Here is a 22724-nt window from a genome sequence, read left to right as displayed (position 1 = left end):
GGGACAATAGGTTTCTGCTCGGCCCACCTAGTGTATTGTAATTCTGCACTTTTCAAAACGAGTATGTTTTCATTTTAGTCCTATTCAACAGGAAAGATCAGAATAACTCATTTTCATGTCCTTGTTAGTATATCTATATGTGCTAGTTTCGACATGGTCTGTTTGGTTTTTTTTAAAGAGTAGTGCACCCTTGCCTGATCGTAGATCAGTTTGTCTAGCCAACTCCTATGGTCGTTGCTATATATTGCATGACAAACCGATCTGGGACCAGGCTGCCGTTGCACCTGTAAATGACCTCCGAAAGCATCACCCCTCCCTCATCTCCCTGTTTCTCCCCCCATCAGAAGCAGCAGAGCCAGGCAGTAGAGCGGCCAGGCGGCGGGGCCCAGGGCCTGACGGTGATGATCCAGGGCCAAGGCCAGGCCACGGGCCAGCTGCAGGTCATCCCCCAGGGGGTCACGGTCATCCCCGGGCCCGGTCAACAGCTCATGCAGGCGGCCATGCCCAACGGCCATGTCCAACGCTTCCTCTTCACCCCCATGGCCCCTGCCGCTACCCCAACCTCCACAGGTAGTCAAAAGAGCGAATAATAGTGTGTATTATTGACACGGATACGGACACACAGTCTCCATCATCCACTGCAGGGCTGCGTTCAGTAGACACAAAAGGGGGAAATGTTTTCTAACAGACAGTGAGAGGGTACGGTAGTATGTCAAAAGTGTTTTATCCTGTTTTGTGCCCACTGAACAGGACCCAGTACCCAAATGTTATGTAGCCTATCAGCAGCCACATATACACTCGCAGATTATTGTTTTACCATTCAAATATTCACCTGTATAAAATATTCATAGCCTGTGTGTCTTCTAAAGGTCTGCCCATCCCCTTTCTCTCCTCTCCTCCCTTCAGCCCCCACCGCCCCGGGCCAGACCACCAAGACCCCTGCCCAGCCCGCCCAGCAGGCTGCAGCTCCCATCCAGGCTGGCGCCGCCCTGGCCACCAGCACCCCCCCATCCGCCACCCCCCAGGGCCAACTCCCCTCCCAGACCCAGGCCCACATGCCCATCCAATCCCCCACCCCCCTCCAGGTCAAGTCCCTCAAACACCCCCCCGGCACCCCCACGGGCCGGCCGCAGCAGACCCTCCAGCTCCAGGGCTCCCCCCACCAGCTCATCACTGTCCCGGGCCTCCAGCAACAGGTCCAGGTCCTGGCTCAGCTCCAGGCCCAACAGGGGACCTCCGGAGGCTCGCTCCCCCAGCAGATGAAGCTCCAGCTTCCCATCCAGATCCAGCAACCCGGGGTCGGTGGAGCCCAGCCTGGAGGTCCGATCCAGAACGTGGTGGCCATCCAGACGGCCAGCGTGCAGGAGCAGCTCCAGAGGATCCAGCAGCTGAGGGAGCAGCAGCAGCAGAAGAAGAGGCTGGCGGCCGAGGCCAAGCGGGAGCAGGCGCTGGCGGCGGCCAGCCAGAGCGACATCATCCAGAAACAGGTGAGGGCGCAGTGGTCAATATCAGAAACGTGTACTTACGTGGGTTTGCTCGCATGTCTGTGTTGTGTGTGTGTGTTCAGGCAGCCAGCCAGACACAGGTGGTGTAACAGTATAGTAGGCCCCGTCTCTCTCTGACATCAGCACATAAACAGTCCTCTCAAACAGCCTGCTCCCACGACTGTGGTTTATTTTCCAAGCTGTCCACCGCCACTGTCTTTGTCTGTTTTAGATTGTGTGTGTGTGTGTGTGTGTGTGTGTGTGTGTGTGTGTGTGTGTGTGTGTGTGTGTGTGTGTGTGTGTGTGTGTGTGTGAGCACGTTTGTGGCTTGCGTGCACCCCTAGTCTAGTGCATACACACTATGGGTTCCTCTGAAATGGCACCCTTTTCCCTATATAGTGCACTACTTTTGACCAGAGCCCTATGGGCCTGTGTCAAAAGTAGTGCCCAATATAGGGGATAGGATGCCATTTGGGACGTAACCTATACATAAGGGTCCTTTATTGTGTGTTTATGCGTCTTGCGTTCTACAACGCATGTATTTTGCCTGCGGTGTAACAAACACCTGCTTCCTGTGTATTTGACGTCTTTGACATTTCTCTGTTCTTTCATTGTGTGAGGCCTGAGTTGGAGTGGCACCCTATTCCCTATATAGTGCACTACATTTGACCAGAGCCCTATGGAACCTGGTCCAAAGTAATGCACTACATAGGGAATCGGGCGCCGTTTGGGACGCAACCGTGTGAGGCCTGAGTTGACCTCTGACCCCTCTGTCTCCTCTGTGACAGGTGGTGATGAAGCAGAACGCGGTGATCGAGCACCTCAAACAGAAGAAGCCCATGTCCCCCGCCGAGAGAGAGGAGAACCAGAGGTGAGGGACTAGGAGCTAGCTAATGCTGTTGTCATGACAATCAGACCTTGTGTTGACCCGCCGTGTGTGTGTGTGTGTGTGTGTGTGTGGAGGTGTCATCCTCTCCCTCCCTGTGGAGAAAGCCAGGGGTTATATTTAACGTGTCTGGGTCATGGGAAAGGTTACCACAGACAGACCATGTGTTGTGTCCTCCTCACTGGGTTTAAACCAGACCTACAGTCCTGGAGCAGGGCAAGCCAGGGCACTGTGGTTCTATCCCAAATGGTACCCTGTTCCCTATGTAGTGCACCACTTTTGACCAGGGCTCATTTGGGATTCAGGCCAATTTTTTGGGTCTTGTCTCCCTCCATCTCTCTCTTTTGTGGTCAGTCACGTCAGTGTACACAGTCTGGGAACCATGGTTGACCTTGACCTCCACAGCTTTTGTGTGTGTGTGTGTGTGTGTGTGTGTGTGTGTGTGTGTGTGTGTGCGTGCGCGAGAGAGAGCAGTGGCTTCCTATTGCTAGTCTCTCTTTCCATCGCTCTCCGGCCCCACCTCTAAATAAACACAGGGAACAAAAACACTCTTGACATCTGTCACATGTGACCTCGTGACATGGCTACCGATTGGCTTAGAGTGTTTTGTCTCGTAGTGTGAGGTAACGGGTGATGGAAAGGTTTATGATGTATGGGAACATTATACTTTACATTTCCTTCAAGTCCATTTAGATTTCATCATTTGAATTACCCCCCCAAAAATGTATTCACTTCAAATGTCCTTAAAATTCCTTCACTGGACTATGGATGAAAACGAGCTTCATAGCTAACTCTCTTGTTACATTGATGGGAACACTGAAATGAAGACGATACATTGTCACCTAAATACAAAATGTTTTAAAATCCCATCCACCGCTCCCCTCAGGAGGATTGTGTGTCTTTATAAATGGCTATAAGCATGTATGAGCCTTTATAATGTCTTATAAGGCATATAACATGTCTCTATCCCCTTCCACCCAGGATGATTGTGTGCAACCAGGTGATGAAGTTCATCCTGGACAAGATCGACAAGGACGAGAAGCAGGCGGTCAAGAAGAGGAAGAAGGAGGAAGCAGGCGAGCAGAAGAGGACCAAGGCCAACGCCACCAAGCTGTCGTCGCTGCTCTGCCGGCACAAGGAGACGCTCAAGGCCGAGATCCTCAAGAAGAGAGCCCTGCTGGACAAGGAGCTGCAGCTGGAGACGCAGGTCACACACACACACACACACACACACACACACACACACACACACACACACACACACACTGCATTCTCCCATGAACATACTGTACTCATGATGGACACATGGTAGCAGAGCTGCACACAGATGTCCAACACACACACACACACACACACACTTTTGATCTCACTCTCTACCCTTATCTCCTTCCACAGGATGAGCTGAGGAGGGACCTCACCAAGCTGCGACGGGACAAGGAAAGGGCCCAGGCCGTCGCCCACCAGGCGGCAGCCACCGCCGCACACACGCATCACGCCCAGCACGCCCTGACACACACCTCCCAACTCAACCCGGCGGCCTTCGCCCACAAGCGGAAGCGGGAGGAGGAGAGGGACGCGGCGTCGACGGCCAACGCCAAGAAGAAGAAGATGATCGCTACCTCAGACAGCAAGAAGGAGACCAAGCTCTACTGTGTCTGCAGAACGCCCTACGACGAGTCCAAGTAAGAGACAGGCTGTGATCTACATGGTACCCTATTCCCTATGCAGGGCCCTGGTCAAAAGCACTACACTATACACCAATTAGGGTGTCCATTGGGCTCTAGTCAAAAGTAGTGCGCTTGGGAATATGGTGCCATTTGGGCCGTACACAACGTTTTATGTACCGCAAACGGGACCCTTATCTAAAGCCGTTCTGAGGAGCGTCGATATAATTCAAACACGTTAAATGTATAGTAAGCTACCTCCAATGCCTCTCTGAAGAGACAGTCAAAATGTATACCATTAACCATTTCTGAGGAAGCTCAAACATTAACAGAAGTGAAGATCAATTTCACCTGAAATTATTGCGGTGTGTTTGGACTTTAACTGGTGACTCTCCATTATTTAACTTCCTGAAATGCCCTCAACCAGGAAGTTGAAACACTATGGCAACACACAAATGGCATTCAATACATTCCTAACAAACGTACCTGAAACCATGACCTCATTTGACCCCATAGTGATTTGGCATTCGTTCACGTCCTGTGTTCTCCCAGGTTCTACATTGGCTGTGACCTGTGCACCAGCTGGTACCACGGCGAGTGTGTGGGCGTCACCGAGAAGGAGGCCAAGAAGATGGACGACTACATCTGCAGCGAGTGCAAGCGGGCCCAGGAGGGAAAGACCGAGGAGCTCTACTGCATCTGCCGAACGCCCTACGACGAAGCACAGTAAGTGCATAGGAGTGTGTGTGGTGTATGGGTTCTCAGTGGCAAAAACGTACAATATTACCTATTAGATGGTGATATCTGTTGACCTTTTGATGTATCGTTTCAGTTATACTTTGTATCGTTTCATATTTCCTTTGACGTCTAGGGTTGAAGGTTGTTCTATGTAACAGAGCTTGAATTCCTTATGTAAAGACATTGGCCCCATCTGAAATCTGTCTTGCCTACTACTTACTAAAACTACACACCGTGTACTAATCGTACTACATGCTATTTAGACGTTCTGTTTACTAAAAACAACCCTCCAAGCAACACGTATCAGCGTACTAGGCTCATCCATACTGAGAATGTGTCATCTAATGCGCAATTGCGTTGATTCCCGCCATTCGTTAATTTTGGTAGAGCACATCCCCTATTCCCCTACACACATGGGACTCCAAAGACTATTCTCTCACTCAATAGTGTGCAGCGAATTCTACTCGATGAAAACCAGAAATTAGTATGTCTATATCACCCTGGCTTTTAAAGCATACACATTTTCTGAAATGTTCCTTACTGTAAAATGTATTAGTTTCACATACCCAAAATGCCTACTATTTAGAATGCAACTATGGGTATTCAGACACGCCAGAGTCTATTTCTTCAATGGGACTTGGAACAGAAACCATGGTCGTGTTCATCAAGCACAATGAACGTGACCCACCCCTGCCGCCCTCCTCCTCGCCCCTGCTCAGGTTCTACATCGGCTGCGACCGCTGCCAGAACTGGTACCACGGCCGTTGCGTGGGCATCCTGCAGAGCGAGGCCAACCACATCGACCAGTATGTGTGTCCGCAGTGCCAGTCCACAGAGGACGCCATGACCGTGCTCACGCCGCTCACCGACAAGGATAACGAGGGGTTAAGGAGAATCCTGCGCTCCTTACAGGTATGTCACCCCTTCCTATGCTCCTCCCTTCGCCCTCGTTCCCCCTCTACCTCGCGTCGGGACGGTACGAAACAAAGCCCTCCTCTGTTCTCATCTCTTATCTGATCTGTACGCTGGTCCCCTGGGCGGCACTTGGACAACTGCCCTGGCTACAGGGGTTTTTCCACCCTCCTCTTCCTTCTCTCCTCCTTTTTTTTCCCTCTCTTCTTCCCCTCCTCCTCTCTGTCCGCATGGCATGGACGTAGCCGGAGCACATCTGTGTTGAACCAGCTGCTTCCAATGCCATTTTCAACCTCATGTTTGTTTTCCTTCTCTCTTCTTTTTTTGCTCTACGTCTCTCAAGTGTCTCCTCTCTCTTTCTCCCTACCTCTCTCAGGCTCACAAAATGGCGTGGCCGTTCCTGGAGCCGGTGGACCCGAATGACGCCCCAGACTACTACGGAGTCATTAAGGAACCAATGGGTGAGTGGGGGGAGAGTTCTGCCTATTTGCATTGATTCAACATTGTAAAAAGAGGTGCTGTTGTCATAAATGGAATAGCCATCACAAGGGACTCCTAAGTTGTTACACACACAAACGCAACACGTCGCCCTGCTCGAGAGGAAAGGCCTCCAACTCGGATCAAACTGCCCATGTAAAAGGCGGACTTGCGTCAACAGGGCCTTTTTGAACTTCCACACAAACAAACCGTTAATAAGCTGCCGGAAAAACCCCAGAGACTTCTGCACTTGGACACTACAGTAGCCGCCTTCTACACTACAGTGCATTTGACCTGGGCCTGGAAACTCTAGTCCGCCGCCCGCAAAAAAGAAACCTTTTCACCCTGCAGAAGAAAAAGCCAAGTCTGGCCACGGCTGTCCGGTCGGCATAAGTTTGGGGTTTGTAGATGAAGTCTGATGACTGAGAAGAAGGCCCTCTTTGATATGGGCAAGGGGTCGGCCTGCTGACTGGGTGGGGGGGGTGAGGGAAGGTTAAGAATCGGATATGTTTATTTAAAATGGAGCCCCGGGGCACGACATGGGAGAAACCCACTGCTGCCCTGTGGGGAATTATGAAGGACCAGGCTTGTTGCTAGCTTACCTAGCTAACTATCGTGACAATTGAGTGTTAACTTTCAACTTCTTTCAAAGGCAAATTTCATAACAGTGACATCATGTTGCCAGAATCGACGGGTCGGCCGCTCGGTCACATCCAGTGTAATTCACTTTGAAAGGGCACGAGCCAGAGATCCAGGGTCGAAACTAGCGTTGAGCTAGTATTTCTGACGGTCAAGTTGACGTACAAGTGATGTATTGCGCTTTTAGACGCATACTTGATTATCTATCAAACATTTACACCACATAAACTGCAATTCCTTTTGAAGCGACTCTGGGGAAGAGTCAACTTGATGATTCCGGAGGTGATTCATGTTCTGTTCTTGTCTTCTTCCCTTCTTTCTAGACCTTTCTACGATGGAGGAGCGGTTGCAGAAGCGCCACTACATCAGGCTGACGGAGTTCGTGGCGGACATGACCAAAGTCTTCGACAACTGCCGATACTACAACCCGAGCGACTCGCCGTTCTACCAGTGCGCCGAGGTCCTCGAGAACTTCTTCGTCCAGAAGCTAAAAGGGTTCAAAGCCAGCAGGTAAGACCTCTGAACTCTCCCTTGGCCTCGTCAGTCAACTCTGACATTTTAAACTCTGAGCTCATCCCACCCTTTTTCGCCTAATTTAAGTCCCCCCCGTCTTCGTCGGATCCTCCCGTGCTCCTCCGTCCTCGCCTCTTCTTTGTGCTATCCCTCCCTCTTATCCCTCCCTCTCTCGCCCACCCCAACTTTAGGATGATTCTGTGAAGTTTGGTGTTTTGAGGGGTTTTTTGCGTTTTGTAGTGCTTTAGTCTCTGTCACATCTGCCGTTGGGGTCCAACCTGAAGGGCCTTAGCCGCCACCGAACCACCAGACGCCAGCCCTTCCACACAGATCTGTCTGTGGTCTGTTGTGTGGAGCCTGTTTGTGTATGCGTGTGGCGTCAGCTTTCTATTGGCATTCACTTTAGAGCTGTGTAGAAGCAATGTCCAATCCATGCTCCATGTCCTTAGCATCCCATCTCCTGTCTTTAGCACGTAGTTTTGCATCTATTCCTCCTCCCCTGCATTGTGTGTTTGTGTGCTTATGGTCATGTGCTTCCACCTGCATGTGTTTATGTCATCCATTCTCTCTCCCTCTCTTACAGATTGTGATGTCATAAGTCTGGCCTTGTAGTTGGAATCTGAGCTGGGTGCCGGGGTCACTCTAAAAAAAACATTAGGCTATCCTGGACCTTGCTGTTTTTATTGCTTTAAAACGGCGTCAAACTTTTTGTAAGAAAGTATATTTGCAGTATAAACCACACCGTAGGTGTGTTGTTTTGTATTTTTAGAAGGAAAGACGCTTTAAAAACATTTCTCCATTTGACAATGGCAGCCATGTTGGTCACAAACAGCAATCAAGGGAAACATCTGTTACGTTTTTACATTCATTTCACAGACAATAGATATTCGATGGAAGTTGAGTTCATTTCTGTTCATATCTCAATCTGGTGACTTGTGAGGCACAATATCAAGTATCGAAACGGTTAGGTGACAACCTCATCGTTGTGATTAGATTTTGCTCAAATGTTGAAACGTATTTCTCACACATGTAACGTTGCATTCAAGTCAGTCCCACATGTGCAGATTACATATCATTTCATTTAACGGAGTACCTTTATTGTATTGATGAAGTGCAAAGATTGTACCTCCTCTTAACTGGCCATTTTAAAAAGATGAACAACATTTACCAGTTAGTCTTTTATCTGATTTATTAATGTATAATGTTATTGTTTTATGTGCATATTATATCCTTTTGTGAAGGAGTATTATATGTTCAAAAGAAAAATAATGCTAAGATATATAGGTCATAGTTTTTTGTGTAGCTTTGCAGTTACTTCCTGATGAACTCGACTGTCCCACGTTTTACATGGTATGTTCTCACTGTATATACAAGCCTTCTAGAACATTAAACTAATGTTACACCAACATGGCTGCTCTCTCTGCTCAAACGTCTGACCCCACTGGCATCCAATAAGAGTTTTTGTATTCCCTCATGCATATTTTGTGATTTTTGTCAAGCTTTTAATTTAAAAAAAACACGTCAAGCGATCACATGAACTGTTTCCCCTTCTCTCTGCGTTCTGTAGGTCTCATAACAACAAACTGCAGTCTACAGCCTCTTAGAATACACAGACTGCACTCCTTCTAAAGATTACTGTCAAAATGGCTGCCAATGTGGTTCCCCCTGAACACTCATACTCCAATGGGGAAGCCAGGCTACTACTTACCTGTCCCCACACACCACACCTGTCGGACTTCGGAGTGGGAGTCACACCCCCTGTTTAAAACCAGCACACGCTCCTGGAAGATCGTAGCCGACGCGTGCTTCAGGCCGAACGGCCTTGGTACCAAACCGGATGAGCCCTCGCCGCTCCTCAACCACCTCTATGGCCGTGGAAAGAGAAGAGACTGGCAGTGGAAGGCTCCATTATCCAAACCCTTAGTGTTCATGATGGGTGATACCACATCCCCAACAAACAGGGGGAGGGAGGCTCAGACTTTCAGTTCACAGCCTGGTTCCTTCCCTTCAAACCACTTCCGATCTGGTGTATGAAATGGAGGGATGGCGGGAGAAAACCCCCCTGAACTCAAGCTAATGGGCTGTTCAAGGGTAGTACAAAACACGGCAGCAGTAGACTCTTTTCAAGTTGTTAATTCCTTAACTAATCTCACATCTCTTTTGTATCAGTTATTCTTCCTTCCCTGGGGTCAACTCCCATTTCAGACTGTGTATGTTCCAAATGTCACACTATTCCCTATATAGTGCACTACTTTTGACCAGAGCCATATGGGTCTTGGTTTAAAAGTTGTGCTCTGTAAAAGGAATAGGGTGCCATTTGGGATGACAACCACTGACATTTTCCAGCTGTCTCTGCTTCCTCATCCAAAATGGGTCTAAATAGCACACACACACCTGTCTGGCTGCTTGTGTTTGGAACGAGCTGATCCTAGATCATTGTGAACCCACATGGTGCCACCTTGAAGATGTATGTGCCCTGTCCTCCAAACAGGCCATAGAGAGTCCAAGTTACCATTTCTATGTAATGTCTCAATGTGGAAATGGTATCCTGTTTGTAAAACCTTGTTTTTTCAGATGTTGAACCTCTGTTTTTCTTTATGTTACCACCTAAGGCGGGAATATTGGTGTATATGAAACAACAGCCGACATTGAGAAAACAAGCTCTATTTCTCGCCATGTAGAGGCTTCTCGAAAATGTTTAATTGAAGACATTCAACCGATGAAAACAAGAAAAGCTCTCCAAATCCTTCCACAGGAAAATAACCGAGGATGGACTTGGAGAATGTGAAAACCGTTAAAGGGCATATTTAACTTAAGTGTACTGACCATCCACACCGCAATCCCCCCCCCTCTCTCCCCCAATATTTTGTCAAGAAGGTTGGATCATATGCATCTCTCAACTCATAGGCCCCCTATAAAGGATTAAGTCAAATGCTTTATAGTTTTCCACTGCATCAAGTAAACATGTTGTGGTCTAGAACAGTAAATCAGGAAGTCAACCTTCGTTGGAGAATCTTCATACTAAGTTGGGGTTTGTATGAAGATTTCTTTAGGAACTCTTGGCCATTTTGATCATATTTGGAACTCTTCTGTAATAACTGTGTCGAGGCAGTACTGTTTGTTGGGGGGAGAACATTTTTGGAGTTGTCATTGGTGCTCTTAGTTAACATCTTAAAGATCGACTTAAGAGTGGGGGGGGGCTTAGGTTTGAAGAGGGGTTGGGGTAAATTTCAATTTTGGAAGTGAACTGAAATTCCCATTTTCATTGGAATTTCAGTTTACTTCCTGAATTGAAATGGAAATAACCGAAACCCTGGTTTGAAGTGCCAACAACTTTTTCGGAGGTGGACTGAGTTGAGAGATGAGGTGACCGAAGCCTGTTTGTCAGTCCTATTCACTGACCTGTTTGCATTTCAAACCATGCACTCCAGTTTCTATTCTTACATGCATCGTTCACCATTTGTATTTCATGTTGTATAATATGGCTGTCAATAAACAGAGATTTTAGAGATTTTTATAGCATTAGTACTTTTATTTTGGACCATTTTAACCAGCAACTAAGCCTACCTGTAGATTCAATAGATATTCTCTATCTTTTGTCATAGTGGACTCTGCATTTAGTTAAAATTGCCCTTTATATTAAAAGTGCTGCATATTGTGTGCATATTGATTTAAAACGGGCGGGGAATGTTAACTCCTTTTGAAGAGTTTTTTTTTTTTTAAATTTAAAGAACCAACCAGTTCTACACATCTCTTAATAACTTCATCACAATATCTGTTATTTATTCATATCGCTGAAAATATTTCATTTTTTTAGTAAATGTAAGAGGAAACATAACTGGGGGAAAATACTATATGTTTTTAACAGATTGTGTCAACTCTTATGAGATCCTTTTTTGTACTTGATAGGACATTTCATCCTAGATAATAAAGTCATGTTTTGACATCAATTGTCCAATGGGCTGTCATCTTTGTGTTTACGTGCTTATGTTGTAATTAATTTGTGTTTAAGGGCCAGGAGTTTTGTCCGGATGTGTTTATCCTGTCAGGTCACATGGTCAGGAATGTGTAATATAATGAATATTAAGTAGTTAGTACCTTTTTCATCCCTTTCCACGGTGGAGTTGGATGAAGTTGCCTCAGACACTGATCTAGAGTCAGCTTCCCTGCATTTCCCCCTGTAATGTTTCAGGTATTTTGGTATTTATTAGGATCCCCATTAGCCGCTGTGAAAACAGCAGCTACTCTTCCTGGGTTCCACAAAAGGTAAGATATTCGGGGAGGATTATCTGATCCTAGATCTGTGCTTAGAGGCAACTTCTACCCAGACCAGAGCAGGGGATGATGCCTGAGGGCAGCACTTATGCCCCCCCCCACACACACACATTGTATTTTCCCAATACACAGTCACCTCCTGTCATAAAAAAAAAAATAATCCCCGGATTTGTTTCATTCGTTCATTGTTGATACATTTTGCATCATATGATTCTGCGTTTTTCATCATATGTAGCAAAATGCATCATATGGGCCAGATTTCTGTATTTTCAAAGTTACATAGCTTGAAAACTTGACTGCTGCCATGCAAAACATTTTGGGACTATATCAACAATGGATTAATGAAACAAATACCAAAAGAGAGTTTGGGTGGAGTTTTCCTTTAACCTTCCCCTCTCACCAAAGACACACACACCCCTCCCTCTCTCCCTTCTTCACGCTCCCCCTCCACTCCAAACCCCTAACTGAATCCAGAGCTTTGCAAGGACACCAAATGGACTACAGATGACCACAAGTCCCATCAATTCCTCTCTCTGTGGCTTGGGGGCTGGAACTCTCTCACTCTCTCTCTCTCTCTCTCTCTCTGTCACACAGGAAGGAACTAGGACAAATTCCCACCTCGTCCCCCACCCCAACCCCTTATCCCTATTCCTCTCCATAAGGAATGTTGTCCCGCTGTGATGGTAGCCGAGATGCGAGCGAACTCCCGTTTCCTGCCCGCCTGCATCTGTTCCCTCCAGCTATGTTCCCAGATGGACTTCAAAGCATGGGAACTGCTCAGTTCAAAAATCATTCCCTAGGCCAGACAGAGCCCCTATTACACCACAATTATGACCCTGTTTTGGGGCACTTAATCGCCAGGGGTTATCATCAGGGTTGAAACAGTATTTTTTACTATACACTCCAGTTCAAATCTGTGTGCAGCATACATAGAGATCCTACAATTCACTAGAGAGGCTGATGTCATAGACCCTCATAATTCCAGAATGTGTTCATTATGGAAGCCATCTTGGTCAGGAATGAATCCAAAAGTGATTATATATGTCATTCTGTGGTGCCATTCAAGAATGTGTGTTTGCAAGGCTTCGGCTGAGTGTTAGGTCCCCACCGATAGCACATGAATAGACCCACAGACCACACCGACACCCAATGAGTAAATAACAAATACATCTTTATTAGTTCCATGTAGTATGAGATGAGATATGTGCACACAGTGCAAACCTTTGGCTTTTCTCTCATTTTAAGTATGAGGATAGTCAAAGATGACAGGTCAGACCAAGGTTATGTGGCCTGGATGTCTATCTTATCAACCATTCAAAGTTTTCCCTCAGGAATGGAGAGAGCCCAGGGTCTCTTACTCTCTCTCCCAGGGTCTCTCTCTGTCTTGATGTATGTACATACAGTGCCTTCAGGAAATATTCACATCCCTTGACTTTTTCCACATTTTGTGCTACAGTCTGAATTTAAAATGGATTAAATTGAGATTTTGTGTCACCGATTTACCCACAGTACTCCATAATGTAAAAGTGGAATTTTGTTTGTAGAACACTTTTTTAATTATTAAAAAATGAAAAGCTGAAATGTCTTGAGTGAGTAAGTATTCAACCCCTTTGTTATGGCAAGCCTAAATAAGTAAAAATGTGCTTAACAAATCACATAAGTTGCATGGACTCATTCAGTGTTCAATAATAGTGGTTAACATTTTTTTAATGACTACCTCATCTCTGTACCCCACACATAAAATGATCTGTAAGGTCCCCCAATCGAGTAGTGAATTTCAAGCACAGACTCAACCACAAAGACCATGGAGGTTTTTCAGTGTCTCTCAAAGAAGGCCACCGATTGGTAGAGGGATAAAAAAAATATCCCTTTGAGCATGGTGAAGTTATTCATTAGGTTTTGGATGGTGTATCAATACACCCAGTCACTACAGAGATTCAGGCGTCCTTCCTAACTCAGTTGCACGAGAGGAAGAAAACTTCTCAAGGATTTCACCATGAGGCCATTGCTGATTTTAACTTTTTGTCCTGAGTACAAAGTGTTATGTTTGGGGTAAATCCAACACAACACATCACTGAATACTAGTCTTCATATTTTCAGGCATGGTTTTGGCTGCATCATGTTATGGGTATGTTTGTCATCGGCAAGGACTCAGGAGTTTTTTTTATGATAAAAAGAAACGGAGTACAGCTAAGCACAGGAAAAATCCTAGAGGAAAAACTGGTTCAGTCTGCTTTCCAACAGACACAGGGAGACAAATTCACCTTTCAACAGGACAATAACCTAAAACACAAGGCCAAATCTACACTGGAGTTGCTTACCAAGATGACGTTGAATGTTCCTGAGTGACCTAGTTACAGTTTTGACTTAAATTGGCTTGAAAATCTATGGCAAGACTTGAAAACGGCTTTCTAGCAATGATCAACAACCAACTTGACAGAGCTTGAAAAATTTTACAAAGAATAATGGCCAAATATTGTACAATCTAGGTGTGCAAAGCTCTTAGAGACTTATCTACAAAACTCTAATATCTTCCAAATGTGTATCCAGCATGTATTGTCTATGGGGAGGTGAATACTTACCCAATCAAGATTTTAGTATTTTTATTTTTCATACATTTGTAATAAATGTTCACATTTTTCTTCCACCTTCACATTAGAGTATTTTGTGTATGTAGATGACCAAAAACTACAATTAAATCCATTTTAATCACACTTTGTAACACAACAAAGTGTGGAAAAAGCCAAGGGGTGTGAATACTTTCTGAAGGCACTATAACCTTTTTTCTTCTTTCTTTTTCACCTTCCCTCCTCCTCCCTCTCTCCTTCCCCCCCCTCACCTTCCCTTTGCCACTCTCAAATGCCTCCTTTGAGCTTTTGCCCCATCGGATGTGTGTGTTCGCATTTGTGTGTGTGCATGAACAAATAAGGGCCAGAGGTGGTATTAGCTTTCACCACACCATCTCCAAAGAGAACCGGCAAGGAGAGCCGCACTTTTTTGAAGCCGCGTGTCCAGGTGCGCTGAGGATCAGATTCCCGCGATTATATTTACAAAAACATTCACTAATACCATCAGGTTCCCTTATGAAGTCTGAAATATCCAATGGAGAAAACAGACTGTACACATCTTTAACATTAGAAAAATAGGTTTATTTTAGTCTCTTTTCTGTCTTCTCAACTTTTCCCTCCTCTGGGGTTTGTTGTTGATGCTTTTCCAGTCTTTCATCCTACCCCCCCTCTTCTTTTTCACATACAGTAAAAGTGCATTTCCTGCAATCAAATGACAGGCACAAAACAACAGTATGAAAATGTGACAGCTTTTCTTACAGGCATAAATAGGAGTTTGCTGATATTGTATATCAGTCAATAGGAAGTCCTTTAAAGTTTCCTACCAAGTTCTAAAGGGGAAATGTGATTGGACTCTTGCCATTGGAGAAGCACAAGTGTGCAACTAGATCTGAACAGATAGTCTTTCCCATGGATGATTGGGATAACTTGGGACAAGCCAATTGGAGATGTGCGGGTGTGTTCGTGTGAATAGTGGGGCTGGAGTTGGCAGTCTTCCTCCCTCAGGGTAAATTTGGGCTTCATTCACATGCTCAGACACCATCTTCAAGCGTTGACGCGGGACAACCAAAACATTCTGATGAAAAGTTGTGTTACATCGGATTAGCCAATGAAAATGTCCTCAACCTGAATTATCCCATTGAACCAGAACTCTGGGTTCACTGGCAGAATTTTTCAATCGTAAATTAAACCAATTTGAGAGAGGCACTGATCTGACTGATTCATGTACCAGACATGAATAAATTATCCTTTTAAGTACTATGACATCTTAATAAATGACTAGAGTAGAGACAATACTAGAGAGCTCAGCTTTTATCTTTGTTAAGTGTGCCCTCTATCCAACTCTATGCTCATTTACAATAATAAGCGTTGTCCGTGTTTGGCCCGGGTAGGCCGTCATTGTAAATAATAATTTGTTCTAACTGACTTGCCTAGTTAAATAAAGGTTTTAAAAAAAAATACATTTAGGAAATCTGATGGGGCAATACTTCAAGCAGAGGTTGAAAGACGAGAACCTTTGAAATAGAGTCCACTTGTGTCTTCTATCAAAGAGGACGCAAAGCTACAAGCTAAAGACTGTACAGACAGACAAGCAAAAACATTACCACTCAACCTGGATTATGATACAAACAAGTGCAGGAGGTCCATGCCGGAAAAAACAACATATTGGCCTCATCCATCTACGTCTCTGCTGAAATGCTGTAGAGGGGTTATAGGTCTCAGTCACTTCATGTTGACGACTGCAATGTCTTTTCCGCCACTGCAGGGGGCGATAGTCTGTTTTGGTTTTACCTACACTTGGACCGGGTGGCCTCCAGGGCTTTCTGGTGTCTCCTCTTGTTGAAGCGCTTGACGTAGTTGTTGCTACGCAGGAGGCCGTCCCCTGGCTTCAGTTTCCCCCCCAGCAGGGCCAGGAGGTCGTTGGGGAGGTGGCGCCTCCGGTGGTAGATCTGACCCATTACAATGTACCGGCTACCTATAGAATAGCATTGGGGGAAGAGAGGGTGTCAGTGAATTCAGTATTTGGTCTCTCTGCTCAACTGGTAGACATGAGTTCAGTACCATTGACTATACTAGCATACCACATAGCATGGAGAAATGTATTGAGAATCCATTAGAAGTAATATGCTAGTGTTGATATCGGAACGGAGCCATGGTGGCACCCTATATCCCTCAAATTCAAATCTGGAACCGCAAAGCCAGTTCCACTGCTTTTTTCCATTCCTCCCCTCTAATCAGGGACTGATTTAGACCTGGGACTCCAGGTGGGTGCGATTCATGATCAGGTAGAACAGAAAACCAGCAGTACCTCAGATCTCCAGGATTGGACTTGAATACTCCTGCCCTATATGATGCACTACTGTTGTCCGGAGTGCACCATATAGGGCAGGGCCCTCCAACCCTGTTCCTGGAGAGCTACCGTCCCGTAGGTTTTCACTCCAACCCTAATCTAGCGTAACCTGATTCTAATAATTAGCTGTTTGATGAACTGAATCAGGTTAGTTACAACTGGGGTTGGATTGAAAACCAACAGGAGGGCTCTCTAGGAACAGGGTTGGAGAGCCCTGATTTAGGGGATAGGGTGCTATTTGGGATGCTTTCATTGGTTCCTTAAGTTGACAGTTACCTAGTTTGATGTCAGGACAAGGCTTGCTACATTTGTAGGTGTCCAGGACAAGGAGACGCACTTTGAGAAAGAAGCTGTCAGGAGTGACGTAGAGACGGCTCATCTTGTAGAAGCCGTCGCTGCTCACCATCAGTGTGATGAGTCTAATCCCCTTACGCACCATGTCTATGTCGTGAACGACCCCATTGACGGCTGAAATGTAAAAGGTAAATGGTCAAATGAAAGTACAGGTCATTGTTTGTAACTCTAAAGTGGATAGTAGCACAGAGCACTCATAGGTACAGATCTAGGCTCAACAAAACTGACCCAAGATCAGCGTTTAGGGGCAACTTCACCCTGCACCATGGTGAGAAGACTCTACATGACCAAAGGGAATGTCTGTCACTCTAGTCTAAACTACAGCATGATAGGCGGGTTTCAAATAGACTACACCAGACATTGTGTCATGCCCTTATTTTGTCCCCTTTACCCATCCCTTCACTTACAGTCTTTATGGAGAGATCACTGGAAGGTGGTGGCCAGGGCACCCATATCCCTTTCATACAATAGTCTAACCATGTTCACACACACTTACCAAATTCACTGTAGCAGTAGTGCTCCCTCTCCTCCTTCTCCTTCCTGCACTCACTCATGCAGACGGCCTCGTGAGTGAAGTCAGACTCTGCGAGAGAGGGAGACAAAGAAAGGAAGAGAGAGACGGAGATGAGAAGGAGAGAGAGTGACCGACCGTGCCGTGCCTGCTTGTGCGGAGCCAGACTTCATTCCAGTGTCATTAGAAGGACCAGGGTTATCATTACAGAACCCAGGCGTCGCATTCCGCAGGAGGGGGACCCACATTCCCCGTCCTCGCCCCTTAATTACTACATCATAAATGATCTCACTTAGGCATATTTAGCATCGATATCATAACCTCTTACTCCCCAGGACTTCACACAAAGGGACACATTCAATCCGGATGTAGGCAGCAATTTGTGGCTGGAGAGGTAATTAGATAACTATCCCGAAATCACAGCAGTCTCGCACTGTCACAACTCACTTTGTACCATACATAGTGTGGGGGTGTAGTGTCATTTTCAGTACCTCGTTTCAGAATGTCGAAGTGGTAGAGCAGGCTGGAGGAGCGACGGTTGATGAGCACAGATGAGCGGCTGTTATTCCGGTTGGCGCCGCCGGACTGGTACAGACTGGACTTCCCCCCAGGGCGGTTCTCCTCCGGGTCCAGCTTTCTGGTTGAGGGGTCCCTGCGAGGGGAGGGGGCCGAGTGAGGGTGGCCCCTGGGTCTAGAGTTGGGGTAACTGTCCGGGTCACTCTGTGGGGGATTGTTGAAGTTGGTGTGGGGGTCCCGGTGAGGGTCCACGTTGACTTTCTGTGTGCGGTTGGTGGCAGCGGTCAGTGGCGTTTTGGGAAGCACTAGACTCGCCTCGCCGCGGTTCTTCTCGCTGTTGTGCTCGATCAGGCGGTCATTTTTAGGGCCCTTCTTGCTCTTGTTGTGGAGGCTGGGGCGAGGGTCACTGTGCTTGGGCCAGACCCCAGAGGGAAGGGGGTGGAGGGCGTACTTGGAGTCCCCAGCTTTGCTGCCCTTTTCCAGGAGCTCGTTGATAGGGAGAGAGGGGTCTTTGGCCCCTAGCCTTGTGCTATGGTTCTGGCCAGGTAAAACACTCTGGCCCTTCTCAGGGGGGGTGCTGATCACGGAGAACAGCTCTGGATAAAGCAGACAAGGACAGTTACAGCCAGCAGTATATTAGAACTTTATAATATCAACGGCCCCTATATCAAATAAGGTTATGAGTACAGTTGACTGCTTAATATAAGCAATAGCTAGAGACTCAATATTTTTGTAACTGTCAGAGCTGGGTAAAAAAAGCATTCCAGTTCTCTGCCCCTTCCACTTGGAATGAACTACAAAAGGGTATGAAATGACAGGAGTTTGTCTCCTTGAATGTGATTAAAGCTAGGGTAAAACCTTTGGTGGACAATGAAGTGGAGGGCTGTCAATGTTCTGACCCCAGGATGCACCACACCTCCAAACTATCTTTCCTGCTCAATCTTTAAATGTATGTTTTTAAACTGTAGTGCTCTGCGTATTATGTTGTAAATGTGTCTGAAACTTTGTGGGGTGATATTTGGCCAGGTAGGTCTCTTGTAAATGAGATATTTCATCTCAATAAGACTAACCTGGTAACGTAGAATATATAAAAAGAGTGTGGGCACTGAACTAAAGCATGCAAAATGCACTGCACATATTCTATTCAATTGTGATTTTTTTGTTTTATGTATTCACCATATAATCTAATCTACTGGTATTACATAGTCATTTCTAAAGACATTTTCATCCAGATCTTATAAGTATAGTTTTACTGTCAGCACACAAGCCAAACACTTAAAAGTAAAGTAAAACATTCACAGGTTAATCATTGTAGCCTCAATGATCAAAATCGACATTATGGGGTGGCAGGTAGCCTAGCTGTTAAGCGCATTGGTCCAGTAATTGAAAGATCACTGATTCGAATCCTAGAGCCAACTATGTGAAAAATCTGTTTATGTGCCCTTGAGCAAGGCACTTAACCCTAATTGCTCCTGTAAGTCACTCTGGATAAGAGCGTCTGCTAAATTACGTAAATTTCTAGTGGCAGTATGCTTTGTAATTCGAACTAGATCTAACTTCCTGACAACGATAGTTGTAAAAATAGTCAGATTATGAGAATGTCACTCTTTTTGTTTACTCCAGCTTTATGATACGCACATTTCAGATGATTATATTTTTGTAAAGTAGCCTGTACAAAGATTTAATTAGATATGTCTGAGATGTAACTATAGGCTTATATTTGTGAAAGAGAAAAAAATATATCAATCATAAAATTTACTTTAATTCCATGCGTAAAGTCCTGCCATCCAGGAACTCTATATCAGGCGGTGTCAAAAGAAGGCCAGAAAAAATTTCAAGGACTCCAGCCACTCAAGCCATAGACTGTTCATTCTGCTACCGTCCGGCAAACGATACCAGAGCGTCAGCTCTCAGACCAACAGGCTGCGAGATAGCTTCTGCCCCAAAGTCATAAGACTGCTAAATAGCCAGACTGCTAAATAGTATATTATTGGTTCCCAAACTCTCTGTACTGACTCTACCTTGCACTGACTGACCCTACGCACACTCGCTAGATGTTATATTCACGCACCATATACACACTACACTGTCACCCCCACACAAAACCCTAACATACACTACATACGCATACCAACACAAACACACACTTTTACACTCATAATTTGCTGCTGCTAATCTTTTCTTTACTCTTATTATTATCTATCCGGATGCCTAGTCACTTTACCTTGACTTCATGTGCGTACCGTATCTACCTCAAATACCTCGTACCTCTCTCTGCACATTGAACTGGTAGGCTACTGGTACTCCCTGTATATAGTTCCTTTCTTGTGTATTCTATTCCTCGTGTGTTAGTTACTATTTTTAATTATTATTTTTAAACTCTGCATCATTGGGAAAGGTTCGTAAGCAAGCATTTAGTCATGTCTATTACATCAGTTGTGTTCGGCGCAAGTGATAAATAAAATGTCGATTTGATAAGCCAGTACATCTATTTCTTTATTGCACCTCTGAGAAAATGTTACGACTGCTTTAGAAATCACCATATCATCACATTTACAATAGATACAAACAAAAAGTTTAAGTGTATTGGTTTTAAAAGCAATTGCTATTTCCTAATGGATCTTCTGATATACAATGACACTGTTACCATTCTTCACCATTCTTCTCCCTAAAATGTAAATGTAATTAGACATAGTTGGAAAGCAGCAAGAATTGTTACCCGACTTACCATTGTCCTCCGCTTCAGAAAAAGTAAACGCAAGTACCAGCAGGAGTAGAATAATCACTGTCATTCTGAAAAGTACTATTGGATCAATTTCGAAGTCTGCTGGAGTGTCTCTGAATTCCTGAGGTTTATATGCCTGGAATGGAAGGCGTGTCACTCCGACGCAGAGGTAAACAAAGTGACATCAGGGACACTTCATTCATGAAGCCATAGAGGTCCTATTAAATTCCAAATGATAGGCTACTGTGTGGGGGGGCCTTTAAAAAAAACGTGGCCCAGACTTTAGCCTTTAATTCCACTAATTACTGATGATAATGATTATTAGTGATTACGGATTGTGATAGGCTGTCGCATTTGAACAATCATTTAAAAAAAAAGTAACATGGTTTTAAAGTTCACAGTTAGCCTTTGTTATGTAAATTGCATTTGAAAAGTACCAGTGGCCTGGCTTTGGTCCTCCATACAGATTATCCATTATATTGACCAGATACTCTAGTGCCCGCTCTAACAATGAAAATAAATGTCTTCAAAAATGGCAGGCAGTCGGGAGGAGGCAAGATCAGGTGGGACAGATTCTTGTGTGAACGTTTTCACTAGTTACTTCAGCTACAAAGTCAAAATATGCTTATAATAAATATTAATGAAAACAAAAATGCTGTTTTTGAAATAGGCGTCTTTAGGACTTTGTGGCTGTAGTAACTAGTGACGACCAGGCACAACTCCGATATAAATAGGCGTGTTTATGACTTTGTGGCTGTAGTAACTAGTGATGACCAGGCACAACTCCGATATAAAGTGTTTTTCTCAAAGTTGCCAGGATGTCACGTGTCCTACTTATATCAGTACACTCGTAACAACGTAATCATTACGAAACGTATATTCGATCAAATAATCCACAGGTACCAAATAACAAAAAATGTAATGTCTTAACTAAATTCGACACGCTCATTGACCTCCATACAAAAACTTAAAAACGCCACCTGCTGGAGAAGACAGATTTTGGACCCAATTAATTCAATTAAATTCAAAAGGCTTTATGGGCATGGGAAACATATGTTAACATTGCCAAAGCATTGCCTTTCGCTTCGCCTCTTCCTCTCTGTCGGAAATGAGAGCAGGTCCGCTAGATCCATGGCCCAGTCAGACAACGGTGTCGGTGTTGTGGCGAAAATCTCCCCCTCTGACAGAATCCCCCCCTTCGCCTGAACGCGCACACACTCAATTCTTCTTTGCTGCGACTTGCTTGCTACTTGAGATTTCTGCTCTTCGCTCCGTTGTCAGTTTAGCCTACATTTCACTGATCTTAGTAGCAGAAAGCTTTTTTAAATTTGTGTCCTTTAAGACAGCTATCGATGATCACGTTAGGCTGCGTCTCATTTTATTTTTTTAAGGCGGTTTGATCGCGGGGAGGCACTTCTAATGTCTGCAGTTTTCGGTTTGGCTATTTTCATGTGTATTAGTCTATAAATAAATCTCTTTGCCTTAATACACTGTCAGGTTGGAGATTTCGGGATAACACCGGCCAGCAAGATGGAAACAGAAAAGTCTTTGCCTGTTGGGTGAAACACCGGGATAAATACTGTATAGAAATGCGCCAACTAATTGTTTCTGATTTATTCTGTTTGCCACTGTGATTTATTCTGGTAGCCTATACCGGTAAAAGTAATACGCGTAGAACCACTGCCCCCTTTTGGAAACAATGTCACAAACTTTGAGGCGACGCTTGGATGCTTACGGTATTGCAGATTTCAAACATTTGTATTAAAGTCGTGATTAAACCTTATTGCTACGTATGTGATTGATTTGTATGGTACATTTTCGTGGGTCAAGGCTCCATAGTTTAATGCAATATCATTTCTAAGAGACAAATTGGAGTCGGAGTGCATTCCCCGGTTTTATAATCCATATAACTATTAACAATCATTTACTTCTTTCTGTGTCATTTAACGTAAAACGGAAGTTAAATACGACCCAGATGGGACTCGAACCCACAATCCCCAGCTCCGGAGGCTGATGCCTTATCCATTAGGCCACTGGGTCATCACGTTCCCAGTTAGCGCAGGCACAGTTTATAAAATTGAAAACATGACGATAAAGGCGTGTAAAGTTCCGT

The 22724-nt window shown here is 45.1% G+C and overlaps 2 protein-coding genes and 1 non-coding gene across 3 annotated transcripts in view; 1 reads left to right on the top strand and 2 right to left on the bottom strand.

Moving 5' to 3' along the window:
- LOC106585727 (nucleosome-remodeling factor subunit BPTF) overlaps positions 1-11268 on the top strand; it is a 51254-nt gene extending 39986 nt beyond the window's left edge. Inside the window, exons 23-32 of the mRNA XM_045713258.1 lie at positions 345-570; positions 907-1487; positions 2273-2355; positions 3352-3577; positions 3766-4052; positions 4587-4760; positions 5492-5684; positions 6061-6145; positions 7124-7310; positions 8881-11268. Of these exons, the coding sequence (XP_045569214.1) occupies positions 345-570; positions 907-1487; positions 2273-2355; positions 3352-3577; positions 3766-4052; positions 4587-4760; positions 5492-5684; positions 6061-6145; positions 7124-7310; positions 8881-8917 (2079 nt within the window). The 3' untranslated portion in view covers positions 8918-11268. The remainder of the gene's footprint in view (positions 1-344; positions 571-906; positions 1488-2272; positions 2356-3351; positions 3578-3765; positions 4053-4586; positions 4761-5491; positions 5685-6060; positions 6146-7123; positions 7311-8880) is intronic.
- A 3447-nt stretch (positions 11269-14715) lies between these two features.
- Positions 14716-20826, bottom strand: LOC106585744 (uncharacterized). Its single transcript, XM_014172323.1, has 5 exons — positions 20615-20826; positions 17862-18482; positions 17356-17442; positions 16782-16973; positions 14716-16130 (listed from the first exon to the last, which is right to left on the bottom strand). Exons 1-5 carry the CDS (start codon positions 20676-20678, stop codon positions 15943-15945), a joined length of 1152 nt encoding a protein of 383 aa, XP_014027798.1. The 5' UTR covers positions 20679-20826; the 3' UTR covers positions 14716-15942.
- Positions 20827-22578: 1752 nt separating this feature from the next.
- trnar-ccg (transfer RNA arginine (anticodon CCG)) lies at positions 22579-22651 on the bottom strand. Its single transcript has one exon. It is a non-coding gene; the product is annotated as a tRNA-Arg (tRNA).
- Between the last annotated feature and the right edge of the window lie 73 nt (positions 22652-22724).

Source organism: Salmo salar, chromosome ssa02 (genome assembly GCF_905237065.1).
Source record: "Salmo salar chromosome ssa02, Ssal_v3.1, whole genome shotgun sequence".
Classification (NCBI taxonomy): domain Eukaryota; kingdom Metazoa; phylum Chordata; class Actinopteri; order Salmoniformes; family Salmonidae; genus Salmo; species Salmo salar.
The sequence above is the reverse complement of the archived record's forward strand: the minus strand, read 5'-3'. Positions and strand labels throughout refer to the sequence as shown.

Bases quoted from the DNA above. Each gene is read 5' to 3' on its own strand.
- LOC106585744 (XM_014172323.1), bottom strand. From the start codon at position 20,678: ATGACAGTGATTATTCTACTCCTGCTGGTACTTGCGTTTACTTTTTCT. The intron at 18,483-20,614 runs GTAAGTCGGGTA...TGCTTTATCCAG, and splicing joins TTCTGAAGCGGAGGACAATG to AGCTGTTCTCCGTGATCAGC. The intron at 16,974-17,355 runs GTAAGTGTGTGT...TTTACATTTCAG, and splicing joins CTACTGCTACAGTGAATTTG to CCGTCAATGGGGTCGTTCAC.